This window comes from Haliaeetus albicilla, chromosome 3, assembly GCF_947461875.1.
Source record: "Haliaeetus albicilla chromosome 3, bHalAlb1.1, whole genome shotgun sequence".
NCBI lineage: Eukaryota > Metazoa > Chordata > Aves > Accipitriformes > Accipitridae > Haliaeetus > Haliaeetus albicilla.
In genome coordinates, this window is record NC_091485.1 from 55,268,385 (window position 1) to 55,286,256 (window position 17,872).

Below are 17,872 nucleotides of genomic sequence, written 5' to 3' on the forward strand. Positions count from 1 at the left end.
ATGTCTTCCTCTTCTGGCTTTGTTTTCTCTTGATTTTAATAAAATACATCACTGCAGTGCCGTAGCAGCAATGTATGGGAGTGATAGAGCTACAGTGTGTGGGAGGAACAAGTATGAGCTGCTTTTAACATCTGAATAAGTGATCATGAACTACTGGATTGATTAACCTTTGATTATAAGGAAAATGCAGACAAGTGCCAGTATCAGTGAGAACTGGCTGCTTCCCAAAAGTACTTGAAGAAGTGGGAGCAAATATGATGTTGGAAAGAGCCACAATGCTGTGTTAAGCATGGTATCATGCAACATTGCAATGGAAACAGACGGGGCTGTTTTGGGTGTGTGGAGGATTTTGGTTTTGTTTTGGTTCTTTTGTGGGCTGGGTTTGGGGTTTTTTGTTTGTTTTGGTTTTTTTTTTTTTTTTTAATGCTAGGCTCAAGGATGAGTATTTTCCATCACCTGGATCGTTGCCACATTGGAATTTCTAGGAGTATACTTTCTAGGTGGCATACATTGTAGCCATTAAACTAACACTAAAACCAAGAAGTGGTGGGTTTTAGTCATCTGTCTCAGCTGAAAGACTCTACAAACTTGAGAATCAAATCCTGTTGACATGAAAACCAAGTAAGCTGAGCTCCAAAGAACAAGCTTGATTTGAAACTTTTCTAAATTAGCCAATTTTAAAGTTATTTTTCAAAGGGACAATCCTTCTCAAAGGAGGAAGTACGTGGCTTTTGGTTAATAAAAGCAGAGCAATTCTTAAGTTTTTTAAATTTTTTTTAAATTGTAGGATATCTTCATTAGTAGCTTTAGGAGGAAGCTAGCATTTGTTAAATCTTTGTGCTGACTACTGAACTTCATTTTTCTGTTTTTTGTTTCTAGGGAACTGAATCGTCGTAAGCACAGCAAACCAGGATCTATGCCATTTGTGTCAGAGAGGAAGAAACATATTGTGGCAGTAGTGAAGTAATTGTTTTCACATGTACAAAATGTCACAATGAAAGAAAATGTCACTATTGAATGATTCCACTGTAAAAAATTTGATGGACATTAGTAAGACAGCATATGGCTCCAGAAATGTGGCTTTTCTTCCAAGTATACACATGCTCTGATTTCTCAAGTCATTGTCTGCTTTGGGTAGTCATAAGAATTGGCCCTGTAATCTTCTGTTGCCATTTGCCTGTCTGATGTTACTGGCCCAACGCTGTGTATTGCAGTGGAGTTTGGCCCTTTTGACATAAGCAGATAACTTGGTAGTTGGTGGAAGACATCTGTAGTTCCAGTCCTATTCATTGGTACCATTACTACAAAAGAAGGATAAAATAGATTCAGATTTGTCAGAGGCAAGAAAGCTTTGTTCCATACAGAGTTATAAAAGCAGTTATCCTTATGCTGTTTAGTTCTGGGCTTGGGGTTTGTTGGTTTTGGTTTTTTTGGGGTTTTTTTTGAACAAATCTAATAAAGTAAACAAGTGACCTTAAGGCAATGGACTAGATCTTGATTATTCTGACTGATAAATGTACTGTGTTATATTTACTACAGTACAATATATTATTTTTCTTTTATCCAAAAGGCATTCAATGAGATTCTCAGACAAATGTAAACATATTTACAGTTTTGTTCTGTCTTCTTACCTATTGTTACATGACTTGACAAAACTTCAGACTGTTGAAGTTGCTAATATTAATAACGACATAGCTGAACAAGTATCTTTTCTCATTAGCTTATTTAAAACTTGTAAAATCTGGATGAAAGATGACATTGTATAAAACACAGAAACTTCTTTAGGTAAGATTTATTATAAGCCTTCTATTTTAAGTTTATATTAAAAAAAAAATAAAAGTACAAGCTTCATATTTCACCAGGTACCTATAGCCCAAAGTTCTTTTACTGTTTGTCTGGAAAATGCCCTGCTTCAATTCCAATGGGATAAACTTAACTTTTTACTGAAGATACTAAGGTGATCAGAAAACCATGGTGGAATTCAACTAGGCCTCCTAGGCTGAAGGCTTCTCTTGCAGAGATATGAGATACATAGTAACTATAAGTGTTGCTTAACATCATCTGTACAAAAAGAATTTTTTAAGCCTTTGCATTACTACACAATCTTTAACTACACTCCCCCAGTCCTGAGTTTATGCACACAAAAAAATTTATGAACTCAATTAGAATAAACTTTATAGTTTAACTTTTTTTTTTCAATCTGCAAATTTGAGCACTTGCCTTCATATAGCATCCTGTTTAATGTATCTACTGACACTAACATCCATATGCATTTCTAGTTCTTACTCTTTCACTTGTCTCTTCTAGCACTGTTTGGGCAAGATTCCTGGATCATCATGGCAAAATTATGGCTGTTTGGTGATAAGAGGCCATAATGTATCTTTTACTTTCTGGATCACTTACCTTATGGGGTGATGCAGGAAGAGAAGCAGATCTGAAGAGCTATAAGTAGGATGATGAGAAGCAGTGGAACAGATCAGGGAATAGACTGATGCTGGCTGTGTGCCTGTTGTACTAATACAGTGCACTCTGTGCCAAATACAGTTTATTTTCTTCCTGAAACACTGAGAAAATTGAGGGAGAATGTGTGGTCCGCAGTATGGCTTGTGACACAGCTGTAGTCAAGTCTTGTACAATTTGCAAAACCAGACTAATCTTCTGGTATGTGATTAAAAGTTTTTGGCCTTGTCAGTTTAGCTTGAGTTGATGTAGTTGGTTGGTGATTTCTTGAGTCATGATAACCTCTGGTATGAACAAGCTCTGCTGCTTGGAATTTATTAGCTTTGGTGCAGAACTCTGAATATAACTAGGGAGCTTTCAGTTCTGAAGTTAGTTTGGTTACGGTGTGGTATTGCTGTGGAGCTCTACTGCATAAGACATGTCCAAAGGATCTCTTCATGTCCAAAGACCCTTGTGCATTATTGCTTTCAGACAGGCCCCCCAGTAAACTCAAAGGATCAGGTTTGACTAAAAATGTTGCTAGAGACATTGTAACAGCATGCTGAAAAAAGGAATTTAAAGTTAGGAGGGTGCTCAGAGGCTGTGTATTTGGATATGAATTCCATGTGAAATTCAATGGGCGTGGTCTTGTACAGAGATCTTAGTCTTGTTGTCAAGTGGGGCACCCTCTTAGCGTTGCAGGAAAAAGCCTGTTTTCCAAAATCAAGTCTTGCTATGGCTTCTAGAAACATGTTAGTTGTAAAACCAGTGTAGGTGTGGACTGCGGCTTTCTGGTTGGAAGTCAGTTGTTTGGAATTTTGCAGGTGGCATTTGCAGTCTGTTCAGAGGATCCCTGGCCATGGATTTGTACGCTGTTGGGCTAGCTGTTGTTGATCTGTCAACCCTTACAGGTGGTCTCCAACACTTTTTGTGGCCATCCATAATGCCACAATACTCAGAGTAGGTTTTTTAAACTTACTTAAATATAGTAGTTGCCAAGTGGTAGCTCTGCTTGCAAGAAGTGCTCATAGAAGTCTGTCACAGGCCACCACTGAAATAGTTTAGAAATTACATTAAAGGAGCTGGAGCTCTTAATTTTTTTTTTTATTTGGTGGTTTGTTTGTTTGGTTGTTTTTTTTTTTCCCCTCTGATTTGAGAGGTGTAATCTGGCCTCATGTTAATCACCTTAAAGGAGTTACCTAGATTTATCAAAATCATTATATGCAAAAAGAATATGGATACATGCATTTGCATGTATGCATACCCAAGTGTTTGTAGAATAAAATCCTTAGCATTACATAAGATACTGAAAATATAAGGAGACTGTTAATGATTGCCTTCAAAATTTTGGTGTCATTGACTGGGGGTGTGTGGTGGTGTGTGGAGAAAGTTAAAAAAAAAAAAGGGACATGATGGACTACTTTCTAAAGCAAATGCAGTGCCTACATACCTGCTGATTAAAAAAAGATAACTTCTGTATGTATTCTTACTTTGGGAAGATATTTAAAGACTGTTTTGAAAGAGAAATAACTTCTTTGATACAGAAATATTTAAATCAGTATTCATAGCCTGGGTGAATTTTAGCTGTTTCATGATAAAGCATCTACGGAGTCATCAACATTTTATTCCTGTTTATCATAGCCAAGCTATGTAGTGATACAGATATTTGAATAAAATAATTTCTTTTTACTCAATGTGTATTCTAGATATCTAAAACAAGCTAAACTGCCAGTTGGGTTTCTGAGGTGTATATGGAAATAAATAAAAATTTTAGACCAACTAAAAAAATTCCACAGGAGTGTTTTTGCCAGTGTCCGTTTGGGCATTCTTCACTCTGTTCATGGTAGCAGAATCCCCTGGCCTTTGGGACTGGGGGGATTTTTCCCCTCCCAATCCAAAGGATCCAAGGCTGCCGTGATTCTGTATCCGGAAGCCTGTAACAATACAAAACGATACCCATGTGCACACCTACGCACAGCGTGCACCTACACACAACACAGACAAGAAACACATGGCCAGCCACAAATCAACAGGGGGAGAGAGCGGTGCCTTTACTGGCTCCTGTGTCAGCACAGGCTGCACTCGGGTATTACAGCTCCAGCCTCTTCCTTCTCTCCAGCTGGCCTGGCGTGGGGTTCTCCTGCGGGGTGCGCACACACTTGCAGTACGGGTCTCCGGTAGCTGCTGTGAGACAGGCCATGCAGTGAGTGCCATCCAGCCTGTCTCTCCCAGCTGCTGGCCCCTAGACCCTCAGGTCCCTAAGACATGTGGTCCTGCTCCAGTGGCTCCTACTTATTCCTGTTGGCCCACTCGTGGGCTAGTCCCATTTGAAGTTTGCTAGCATTGACATGTATGTGCACACAAGACCAGTTAGAAATAGGGTGTAATACGAACACCAGATGGACTGCAGCGATGAAGTGCAAGGCTCATGCGTTGAAGCATAACAGGTAAGCTGTCTACATGGGACTGGGCCCCTTTATCCTCTTTGTCCTTGGTTTTTCCATGCTTGTTTCTCTCCAGTCTACCTTAGTCCCTCCCTTTACACACCTTTGGTGTTTCCCTTAAACATCCCATAGTAAGTTTTCAATGCTGCTGCAATCCCCTTAAAAAAACCCATAATAAATTTTACATAGTCCCCAAATTCTCTCTGCTCTGTCCATAAGTTCTCACCCCCCTATATCCTGTAAGAAGTCTTATACCCCTGTGCTGGTTTTGGCTGGGATAGAGTTAATTTTCTTCGCAGTAGCTAGTATGGGGCTGTGTTTTGGATTTGTGCTGAAAACAGTGTTGATAACACAGGGATGTTTTGGTTACTGCTGAACAGTGCTTGCTTACCCAGAGCCAAGGTCTTTTCTGCTCCTCACCCCACCCCACCAGCGAGGAGGCTGGGGGGGCACAAGGAGTTGGGAGGGGACACAGCTGGGACAGCCGACCCCAACTGACCAAAGGGATATTCCAGACCATAGGATGTCATGCTCAGCATATAAAGCTGGGGGAAGAAGAAGGAAGGGGGGGATGTTCAGAGCGATGGCGTTTGTCTTCCCAAGTAACTGTTACGCATGATGGAGCCCTGCTTTCCTGGAGATGGCTGAACACCTGCCTGCCCATGGGAAGTGGTGAATGAATTCCTTGTTTTGCTTTGCTTGTGCCCACATCTTTTGCTTTACCTATTAAACTGTCTTTATCTCAACCCACGAGTTTTCTCACTTTTACTCTTCTGATTCTCTTCCCCATCCTGCTGCAGGGGAGAGTGAGTGAGTGGCTGTGTGGAGCTGAGCTGCTGGCTGGGGTTAAACCACGACAACCCTTTAGGTAATTCCTCAGTTTTCATGGCTTTCTAGGGAGTTTCCTACACTTATTTTACTTGGTTTTGCACCAGGAACAATGATCTGAATCATTCTCCTTTGATGGTTTTACGACTAGTGAGTCAGTGTCCTTGGTTTTCACTAATTGTTCTTTTGATCCTTGCCATGGCTTTGTGTTTAATTTGCTTAGGCTTTAGTCAGATAACCTAACACGCTCTGTTATATGAAAATATCTCTGCAGTGCCTTCTAATCCTAGTTATTGGACCAAGAATCTGGTGGTTGGAGTAGAATTAATCTTGCTTAACCTTAGATATCTGCAGTACAGGCACGGTGAAGAGCTTTGTGTACCTGATCTCAATCCATGCTTGGTGGAGATAAATTGTTATTTTAGGGGACATTTTTCCCATACTTCAGACATTTATATTATCATTTAAAACTTTGTTTTATTTTATAACTAACATTGTGATGTGAAAGTCGGCTAGTTAACTTGTGAATATCTGTCTAGGTTTGGACAGAATCACACACAGAGGTGATTAGGTTTAAGAAGAGCAAAACCAGCAACAAGTGAACACCTGGAAGTTCTTGTCTGCTATTTGGCATCACAAAAGTCTAAAGACATTGAAGGGAGATGAATGAGGTTCTGTAACTGAGGACAAAGAAATTTCTGTGGACAATAGTTTTTGGGAAACTTGAAGAGCTCAGTGTTACACTAGAGAAAGATAGAAAGGCATTTGAAGAAGAGGGACTTTAATTAGAAAGAAAAGGCTGTGATGTGCTCACCTAGGACTTCTGGGACTTTAGAAGGTATGTGAAGAATTCTAGGACAAAATCAAAGATCATCGTTCAAATACCACCAACTAAAAACTGCTGAAAATGTCATTCCTTACTATATTAAATGAAAAAATACACATTTCCTCTGAGTTGAAGATCATGTTCTTTTTACACAGTTTGAAACAAACTTAAGGACTTATTTTCAAAGGTGATGAGTTATACTGACTGTTATACTGACTTTAAGCAGAGCTGCTGTTTTTCAGTGCCTTGAAAGTTTGATCTGGGATCTCTGTGGATTTTAGGATATAAAGTGGAAGATGTTGTTTTCTGAAGTTTTTCTTATATTAATAAATGTTAGTATACTTAGCGATTTCATTTTGTCGAAGTCTGGAGCAGTTTTCAGCAGATGCAAATGATGTGTTCTCAGTGGGTAGATGGATATGATCAGGAGTTTATAGCATGTTGCATCATGTTTTCTACTTTTAGGGCTTGTGTGGGCAAAACCAAAGATCTTTCAGCAGACAAAGGAGCACTGCTGATTATTAAGAAGATAAATGGATGGAGATGGTATTTTGACTGTCATTGTAAAAATGTGATTAAAAACCACAATATGATAGAAAACCACAGATTTAATATAGATTTAGTAGACATGCTGCAGTCATGTATTTATTACAAGACTGACATCCAAACCTCTAACTTGTCTTCAAGCAGAGTGGAATTATTTGAAGATGTGACTTTATTCTAAGAGCCTTATTGTAGAATAAGACAATTTTTTTTCAGCGACCCGAAAAATACCTTTAATTTACAAAACAGCATATAAAAGCTGTCATGGCATAAAGTACAAGTGAACGGTGGGAGGTAGCAAGGGATAGGGGATCTGTTACATCTGCTAAGAGAGGCCACTGCGTCAAACACCTGCATGAGACAAGTCCGCTAGTTCATGATAGAGCCAAACCTTATCAACAGCTGCAGAGGCTCAGTCTGAGCACTCCTGCTTTTACTATCTGGGGCAAACATCCCTGGGTAGCTAGGCAGCAGCATTCAGTCATTACTCATTTCCCTTTCACTCTGTCCTGCAAGAACAGCTGTTTGCTGTTTTTCTGCACTTTGAGATCTAAGGTAGAGATTGAATAGTACCTGAGGATAAAATCACTTCTTTGTTTGTAAAATTGGTTTGATCAGAGGATTACAGATTTTCCAGTGTTACAGTTTTCTTTCTCTTCTGTTTTTGTTCTCTTCACATCCCTTCTTCCTTAAATAACGCCTCAGAAGTTCTTGCTTTCTCTATGGTCATCATTGACTTGGCTGTATGACTTGGCTTTTGCTAACCAGAAAACAGAAATACTTCTTTCTTGAGGTTATTTCAACCTTATAATATTATCTGGTGGAAAATTACCCTGAATTGCTCCCAAAAGTGAGGACTGTTAAGTTCCAGAAGACCTATGGTTGCTTTAGTCATTTGCAGATGCCTACAAACCTACACTATGGTGTGCATAGTGTTTGGGATGTATTAGGGGAAAGGAAACCTGGTCTCAAAAATGCTTGGAGGATGAGAAGAGAGGAGAGCCAAAGGGGAAGGATTATTACCAGAATATAACAAGGTTTTGCAAACTGGCCAAAGGGATGGGGTTTGGCATGGCAGGAGTCGGGGGAGCTGCAAGGCACAGATGGAAAAGGAAGGAGCGTGTCAGCAGTTTTCTCACTCAGTTTGAGTAAAGACGATAGGGAAAAATCAATCTCTCTTATGCCGTAAGAATGTAAGGCGAAATATCTAAAATGCCTACTTTTTTTTTTTTTTTTCCACAAATGGGATAATCCAGCATTTAAGTCTGAAGGCAAAAGATTCATTGGCTCAGCTGGATATCTAAAGGTATTGTATTTATAGACCAGCTATTTCAGGAATGGAGCCTGTGTTCTTTTGCATCACTTAAGGCAAAATATAACCTTGGCAAACAAAACCACTGGCAATATTTGCAGTTGCGTCATTCTCAAGTGAGTATTTAACATCAGAAAATGTTAGGACATTCATGATAAGCTACTGTTTTTACATAATCCTGTCAGTTATGGCTGTCCAGTGGCTGCGGTACAATATCTTGAACAGAAAATGTTCACTATCACAAGTTAAAGCAGCATGGAGTAGGTAACTGGATTATCATATTGATGTCAAACTGTGGAATAAACTTAATGCGGTAATTGGGTGTCTAAATGTGATTTGAAACTAAGGTATAATCAGAAGAGGGTTTTTTTTCCCCAGGAATAAAAAGAATAAGAACAGGAATCTGGCTCAGTGACAATTCTTTAAATTATGGACAATGTGTAGTAATTTGCTTCAAAAGACAAATACCTTTATGGGTTTTCTGCCTTATTCTGTGGAGTCTTTTATGTGAACTGCGCTAGACAGATTTTGACTGAGCTCTGTACATTGTAGAAATGTCATAGTGAATTTTGGACCGAGTCAAAATTCAATTGGGTAGTCACACTAAGGGATGCGTTTATGGTGGCAGACACAGAAAAATGTGGCAGAACAGATCAGAACTAAACACTCAAAAAAAATCCATTAGAAAAAGTTTTGTTAAAATGTTTAGTAACCAAAGACTTTATTCACAAGATGGGAAGAGCTAAAATAGTGTGTAGTGAGATGCTAAACTAACCAGTCAAGTCTTTCAGCGAGAGATATCTGAAGGAAGAAACTGCTGATCAGTCAGGTTCTCATTTTATCTGTCCGTCTTAATTCAACCCACATTTCATATCGTCAAAAGCGTAAGAGTTCAGCTGCCTTTAAGATGTGCTATCAGAAGCGAATGCCTTCAGAGTTTTCCAAATTTTGTCGCCAAACTGCTGCTTCAGTGAATGCTCTGCTGAAAACACCCCTCTGGTTTGCCTGGCTCTGGGGATGCTGAAGTTCACATGTCTTGGGCCGTGATGTAAAGGCGTGCCCGGTCCAAGACTGCTTTGGTCTGTGCAACTATGTCTCTCTGGGTAACCAAGGGGAACACCAATGCGGAAAGCAGTTTTCCATCCATTCCTTCCTGACCCACAGGTATATGTTTAATGCATAGCTACAAAAGACTCCTAGCTTGTCGTGGAGGGCGTTAGATTTCCCTGCTGGAGGCCAGCCATGGAAAAGCAAGGCTTTCCACTTGAGTCATTTACTCACAGATGTGATCATGCAAAAGTTGCTGTTTTAGTAAGTGAGCTAATAACAATTCTCAAGACATCCTTTTTACAGAGCAATACAATTATCTGAGGTCACACTGGTTTTCACCACCTTTGTTTTTTGACTTTCTGACTTCAGGAGATTTCATTCGGTTCTGACAGTTCTTTAGTGGCGTGGGTTTTTATCAATGTCTCCATGAGGCAGATACCATCAGCAGTGTCCAGACCTACACATGCGTGACCTGACCACAGAATTTCACTGTCTTGAAGATCTGTTACCTCCAAAATATGGTAAATTCAGTCTTAACTCCAAAGTAACTGGTTAGAGATCTTGGCCCACCTGGTGTCTTAATGAAAACCGCCAAATTTTCTGGGTATTGTAAGGAGTCACTGAAAAATTTCAGAGATCCTCTTGAAAGCTTTCTGAAAGTCAACACAATCCAAGTATGTTTGGTATGTGCCATGTGTTGCTGGTGTGCATTGGTTGTTCAGTGACTGTGCACAGCCTGAAAATACAGTCAGCATAAGATCAGGCTGCCAAAAGTGTAATCTGTCGTTCTTAAAGTACCTGAAGATGCAGCGATGTTGCAAATCTAATTCAGTGTAAGTATGTAGAAGAATTTTCTGGAGAGGACTGTGATGCTATGTTAGTTTTATAGTCACTAAAAGTGTCTTTCAGGTAGTTTAAGATTTTTCTTCTATGTTCTTCTACAGTGGACTCATTCTCTTGTGCTCAGTCCAAGATTTAGAGCACCATTTTGTGTTCCTTTTTGCTGCCTTCTTTGAGCAGATCTGATCTGCTTTACCCTACACTCTGCCTTCCAGTTCTTCCTTTTTAAGCTGCTTTCAGCTTAATGCAAGATGATTTTCTCACAGTTATTGTCTTATTTGAGTTATCCAAATTGATTTTTTTCAGGTGACAAAGCAATTTCAGTATGCAGTGAAAGTATTCTCTCTAATTTTTTTTTTATGGTAATAATATTTCCTCATTTGTTTTTTATTAATTCATTCTAGCTATGATTAAAATCACCTGCAAGCTCTTTGTTGTTGGAAGACAATCCTCAGGAGCCCTCTTTTTGCTGCCTGCCAATGTGGTTGTCTTTTCTTCGTAACCATATATTCCCTAACTATTTATTCCCTTTTTCCTTTTTTTAATGGCATTTTGGCCTGAGCATTTAGGAGGTTCTGCTTTGCTGGTCCCTCTCTGATGATGCCACTCTGTAGCATTGCAGTGACCCACCCCCTCCTTTTTCTAGTCATTGAAAAATACCAGAAAATTCTTAGTTCTACTAACATGTTTTACCAAAGATCCTCAAAATTTGTTTATGTGAAAGCTGAAAATTATGCCTGTCTGTGGAAAACTTGCTTTTTAGGAACTGACATTTAAATTCCATACATTTGAGTGGTGATTTTCTTATTTGCTGCTTCTGCAAGTATTTGCTTTAAATTTATTTTCACGATGGCAGCACATATGTCATGCTCACTGTCGGCACATACAACTTACATGCCCAAACATTAGGAGGAACAAACAAAAATTTCTGCAGGTTAAAACCTGGTATGCCTGTGTTTTCATTGCAACCAGTTTGATGTGATTTTGTGGGCAGAAGAGCATGTCCTTGCTATCAATGGATGATTTAGTTATCAAAGTTGGATGACCTCTTCATCAGTGCTGTTGTGTGAACAATTTCTAGGTACCCAAGTCATGTTCAGTCCATAATTAGTTGTCCCTACTCTCCCATTCATGCCCAGCCACGTCAACGAGGGCGTGCTGCTGCTAATGAAGTACTGTAGGATGTTTTAGAAAGTGGTTTTGTATCGTGGTAGCACTTGGAGGGTTTTCATCCTCACCTACTACCTTGAACTGTGTACCTGCTCCTTTGCTGTTAATTGGTTCCTCGTCTGTCTCGCAGGGCTCTTTACATGGTGTCACTCACAATCAGCGCAACTCTTTCTTTCCCTCCAGCTGGGGAACCTGAGTAGTTCATGATTTTATTATTGTTCTTCAATTTGATACAATCTGTTCCTGACCATCTGTACCCACTCATGCTGAGAATATCAATACTGTAATTTTCCATCTCCCTCATAACTTGAGCTGATTTTTCCAGCTTGCAGCATTGTATGTACATGCCAGAACCTTATACATACCATGGAGTGACTCTGGAGCAGCAGCTACTTGAAGGTTCGAGCTCCTTGCTGAGGCAGGATTGGACTGATGCTTGTTGCACAGATTCATTTGGGACTATCCACTAATCCAAGGAACTGAGATGGAAATTGTCATGGAGACAAAGTGAAGACTTAGCCAGTAATATTTTTAAAGAGGAAGGTGGTCAGCCTTGCATCCAGCTCCCACGCTTGAAGAATCGAGAGAGAGATTTCTGTCTGGCCTCTATCTTTGATGTACCCAGCCTTGGTAGACCTGTCGGGAGCTTACATAATCCTGCTGACATAACTCTTTGGATCAGAGTCTCCTAAGCAACCCAACACAGCAAGGTACTAGCTCCCGAAATGGGGAAAAATGTGGGTTTGCCTCTGGCGGGGTGTGTGTGTGTGTGTGTGTGTGCACGCGTGTATGTACTCTGCATAATTCTGGCAATTTGTATTCTAGTATACTCAGAATTAAGCAGGTTAATTTAGCTTTTCCTCTATTTGTTCATATCTGGTGCTTAGAGGATTTTGAAAATCCTATTCTCAGCGATCAGCTAATTTCATTTACATAGAAAATACTACAACTGTTATATGTTGTCTGGTGGACTATTTTATTATCGTTTTTTTGAAATGCTTTTTTTTTTTCACATAATGTCTTGAAGTAAAACACTCCTAAATGTCATGTGATTAGAAATCTGATAAATTAGGTCTTTTCAGTATTTAACTGACCCTTCAGGTCCTGCAGACTCCTACATTTGTGTGTGTGATAATGTGAGGGAAAATAGAGAGGCATAATGGACTATAACAAGAGGTTTCAGTGATGTTATAAACCACAGAAGTGAAGTTCAGATAGTTTATGGTCCAGTTAACAGAAACTCTCAATAGATTTATATCTCTATAAATCAAAATTTGTCTGCTGCTTATTTTCTATATGTGGTTCTGACTCATGAATCTATGCCCTGTAGAAATTTCTATTCCTTCTTGAGTCATGCAAATGTTGCCTCCTATCACCCCAGATCTTGCTTTCTCCAGTGATTAGCTCTGTTGCACCCTACTCTGTTGTCATGTATTTTTTGCTTCATGTAATGTCACCATTTTGGAAAAAAAAAAAAATTGTGATTTTTCTTCCTTTTCAAGAACAATGTAGAATTCATTGTACCAAAATTGGAGAAGTACAAGAGGCAATCAGTATATACATGATATAGAACCAAATAGGAAAAAAAGTTAATGTAAACACAAACAGAATACTTTATGCTACTTCCTTCATGCTGCCTTCATCCTGCTTCTGAGATGGAGGTCTGAACACAGCAAAACATCATTGATGATAAGCACACATGGGCTTCATCAGATAGAGAGACAATATATTCCTCCCTATGAAAGGGTTTAGTCGGGTAGTGAACAGGTTTACCTCTTCCATTTTAAGCTATTCTGTGAAAGAGTAAAGCAAAGCTGAGACATCTTTGCATATGCTTCTCATTTCATGTACTGATACAGAAAAAACCAAGACAGAAAGCAACGGAATTAAATAGTGGCTGGATATGAAATCACGGACAGTAACAGTGTAGTCTTCAGGGCAATAGCAGATGTATATATGAAAGGCTGAGATGCTACATCAGGTGGACAAAGTCACAGGAGGCAACTTTCTGACAAGAAATGAGAAACAGTTCCTTGGGAGAGAAGGAAGCAGCCATGTGTCCAACATGTCCTCGTTGCTTTCAGGATGTGAGTCAGCAGTGTTGTCGCTAGCTGGCCTGCAGTCATCTGCTACTATGGGTTAGATGCAGCTCTTCTGTTTTTAAATCTTAGGCTGCATCTGCTGAAGGGTAGAAAGAATTTAACTTTTTCTTCTGTAACAGAAAGGTTGAGGTGTTGAGCAATGGAAGTGCTTTCAGTAATAGCCAGATTGGCAAAATCTGACCGCCTATTTTGAAATGAGGTTGTCAATGTTCCGCTGCGGACAATGGCCTAAATGACATTTTTTTTTGTACTGAAGTGGGTTGTTTTTGAAGTCAGATCAAATGTCTCATCTGTTGGTCAATAAAGGGCAACAAAGCTGGTGAAAGGGCTGGAAGGCATGTCCTATGAGGAGTGGCTGTTGCAGAAACACTAGGCTGACAGCGATATGTTTCAAAGGTCAATTTTCTTTAATGATATCAAAATGCAATGGTCAAATTGAACAGGAATGTTATGTGGTATTGAAATATAACAGTCCGATTGAACGGGAATATTAGGTCGTAAACTCTGTGACAAACACAACTTATTTACAGGTTCAGGATGTCACTATCACTACACGAATTGTAACCAAATCTAAGCTTAGAATGATGATTCAAGATGCGCATATCACTCACTGATAAGGCGAGGCACTCAACCCCAGGGACCTTCCTTAGAGGCTGTCCCCATCTGAGGGGAGAGTCTCTGACTGCAGACCTGCTGCTCTGAGGACGACTGGCTCACAGGGGTCTTCTGGCAGCTCCATTTATACTCCTGGCTCGGGTTGGGGCTCGTGGTCATACGTGGTCAGAGGTCTAGAAACTTCTCTTACCTGAGGTGTTTCGTTGGATGAGGTGTTTCTGGCAGGCTCAGGTATCTGGGGTACCTGACTTGGGGCACTCTGTGTACGTGACTCCAGTCACCATGCGGGCCAGGCGGCTCGACCCCCAAACCGCAGCTTCTAGTTTAACTCTTTCCTTTCAGTGGTTGAGAAGATTTGGTCTTTATCAGGGTGGGTGTACCTGCCACAGCGGCTGAGGACTCTGGGTTTGTCTAGATTGGAGAAAAGGAGGCTGAGGGGTGACATCATTGCTCTCTACAGCTTCCTGAGGAGGGTAAGTGGAGAGGGAGGTGCTGAGCTCTTCTCCCTGGGATCCAGGGATAGAGTGTGTGGGAATGGTTCAAAGCTGCATCAGAGGAGGTTCAGACTGGACATTAGGAAGCATTTCTTTACCGAGAGGGTGCTCAAACACTGGAAGAGGCTTTCTAGAGAGGTGCTCGATGCCCCAAGCCTGTCAGTGTGTAAGAGGCATTTGGACAATGTCCTTAATAACATGCTTTAACTTTTGGTCAGCCCTGAATTGGTCAGGCAGTTGGACCACATGATCATTGTAGGTCCCCTCCAACTGAAATATTCTGTTCCTATTCTATTCCTATTCCTATAATATTCCTATAATATTCCTATAATATTTCTATTCTATTCTACCAAAGACGACACTGGTAAAGCTTGCAACCTGGAGACTGGATCCATGGTCTGTATAGTTAGGGAAAGCAAGGAGGAAAAACTCCTAGGTCACTGCTGTAGATCATTATTTTCTTGGAGAAGGCAGGTTGCCAGTTTCATTAAAACTAGATGACCAGAAAGGTAACCTGGTTTTGATGCTGATTTGTCAAATGTTGACTTGTCCTATGCTCCTCTTGGGGTGCAGTGATTTTTACATAAGTAGCACTGCTTTATTTCCATATATAACTCATTTTTCTGTATCTTTTATGAATGAGTTTTGGACATGGGTGTCTTACAGGCTACACTTTCTGTTTTTTTTAACTGCTGACACAGCCATTAATGCTTTTGAAAATGCTGGTGAATGACAGGTGAATACCTATGAAATCCATAGTATCACCAACAAAATGCCATCAATTGTTATTGATGGTTTCTTGCTTGCTATCCTTTGAACTAGCTGACATAGGGGAGAATACGCACACAGAAAGGTGGCTACTCATCAGAACAACTCATATTCAAGACAGAAATATTAGGAAAGAATACACCCAGATAACTAGAGGAATTTATTTCAATATTTACTGCTAACACATCAGTCGAAAATAAAAAAGATTATCAGTCTAGCCACTGTTACAGAGAGAAGTACAACAGTAATGAGATGAGCTTTGTAAGGACAGGACTGCATTACTGAGGCAACTACAAACATCTGACACTCAGTGCAGCTGGATAACTTCTTGCTTTTGCAAATGCAGCAGCTTTACTGCCCCCCTAAATTAATGCGTAGAACAAATTCAATGCACTGTGTGGTCGATGCTGGAAAGCTTCAACACCTGCTCATTTTGCTCTGCAGGAGAGCATATAAATTTGCTGTGGAAATCTTCCCTGTGCAGAAGTAGAGATGAGGCTGGGAAGTCTTTCTGGAAAAGTGTATCCTGTCTGGGCTTTGTAGTACCTCAACTCTGTTGCACTAATCTGAATTGTTGTATGGTTGTTAATGAAATATAGGCTAAGCAGCAGTTTTAGCTCAGTGTTGTGTACTTTCTAGGTATTAGGGTAGTTCTGGTTCTGTTCTTTTCCTTTCCAACTCATAAACCCCCTGCTTTTGAAAGTGCCATCCACTAATTTTATAGTGGATGTAGTCCCTTTTGTAAGAGACAAGGCAGGCATTAACATCTGATAGTGTATTGTCTCACTAAGAGATTCCTTATTGCTTGCACACTGAGAGTGAAATAACTCCCTTTACATTCAAAGAAGGAAATTCACTACACTTTCTTTTTTTGATATACCTCTTTGAAATGCAAGATGAAATGCCAAAACTTAGCTCATATTTTATTACCTCTTCCCTTCTGTCCCTTCCTTCACAAGACAAATCTTCATAGAGAATGCTTTTTTTTTCTGTCCACTGTGAAAACAGATAATGTGTCCAAGCTCCTGCTGCTTCTACCTTACTATCATCAGGAAAAGCTGGAAATAAAAATAAAACCATAAAGTTATCATCCATTAATGTTTTAAATATCTCTTCTGTCTGTCAGCAATCCTAACATACATTTCACATCAATTTGTAAGATACTGTAGCCTAGGGAAAGGTAATAGTTATATTCAAAGGTTGTATATTTTCTTAGACCAATATTGCTAGTAAAAATAGTCAAGCTTTAGTGCACATGAATCCCTTCTCAGAATGTTTTGATTTCCTCGTCATTAGGAAATCATTATGAATGTAATTATATTAATGTAGCTAGTGGATGAATCTTGTTTTAATCATACTTGTGCTTTTAAGTATGGCAGAATCCTGGTCTGGAGAGCAGAACACAAAGCAGGCATCTTTGTGTTACCATGCGTTTGCTGACTCTCATTTGGCCTAATGCAATTTTTCCCTTAGCCTAGTAAAATGCCAGAGTTGATTAACGTTGATTAATACTGTTCTGCATAAACTTTTCATGCTGCACAGTTTAATTTTATCCAAGATATGTCAACGAGTATCATGGGGAGCTTTTTCAGGAAAGCAGTACTAGAAAGTGTCAAATAAGTGCTAATGATCTCAATACACAAGAAAGAAATTGTTTTCCAATTAGACTTTAGCTTTTGTCATTCTAGTGCCTTCTGTCTCTGGAGTACAAAACGAACTTTCACAAAATACTGGCTCCTTTCTTCATGTACCCGAGCTAAAATTGTAATGAAAGACTGTTTGCTTGAATTAAAAAAAAAAAAAAAAAAAAAAAAAAAATTGCCTGTACCCTTATGCTTTTAGAAGTTTAGCAGTGCTACCACTTTTGCCTTTACCTATTATTTGAATTCATTGAACTTCCTGATTAATTTTCTGGTCATTTGGCAGATGTGAAACCTAGATAGGTAGATTTCTAGATAGAAAATACCATATGCTAAGTTTTAATTGTCATCCCTTTCAGGCACGTTTTCATTATCAAAGCTGCTATATTCCAGGTCTGCAAGAATTAACCTTAGTTGAAAATCCAAACAGCTAAAGCCCAGCTGCCTTTGGATTTTGAGGAAAAATAAGCAGTCAAACCAGTGTTTTCTTTCTCTTGCCAACAGGGAGGCCACAACTTAAACTGGGTGCAGTGAAAGAAGGGCCTCAGTAATGGGCTGGTTTTGCATGGATGCATGTTACCTTGAGAACTTCCCACTCGTGTGATACCTTGGGAAAAGCTTCAACAGTTCTTCAGCAATGCCCCTCCGCCTCCAAAACCCTCTCTCCTTTTTTTTCTTCAAAGATCAGTTTAACCTCATCTTACAATAATGTCTGTGAAAAAATAGTCATCTTCCACTTATTTAGTGTTGCTACCTTTATCTTATTGCTGTCTTCTCATTTCAACCTGCCGCATTTATCTG

At 39.7% G+C, this 17,872-nt stretch overlaps 1 protein-coding gene across 1 annotated transcript in view; it reads left to right on the forward strand.

Moving 5' to 3' along the window:
• The window catches only part of DCAF13 (DDB1 and CUL4 associated factor 13), a 30,364-nt gene extending 26,236 nt beyond the window's left edge, over positions 1-4,128 (forward strand). The window contains exon 11 of the mRNA XM_069779879.1: positions 880-4,128. Coding sequence (XP_069635980.1) covers positions 880-967 — 88 coding nt within the window. The 3' untranslated portion in view covers positions 968-4,128. The remainder of the gene's footprint in view (positions 1-879) is intronic.
• Positions 4,129-17,872: the final 13,744 nt, after the last annotated feature.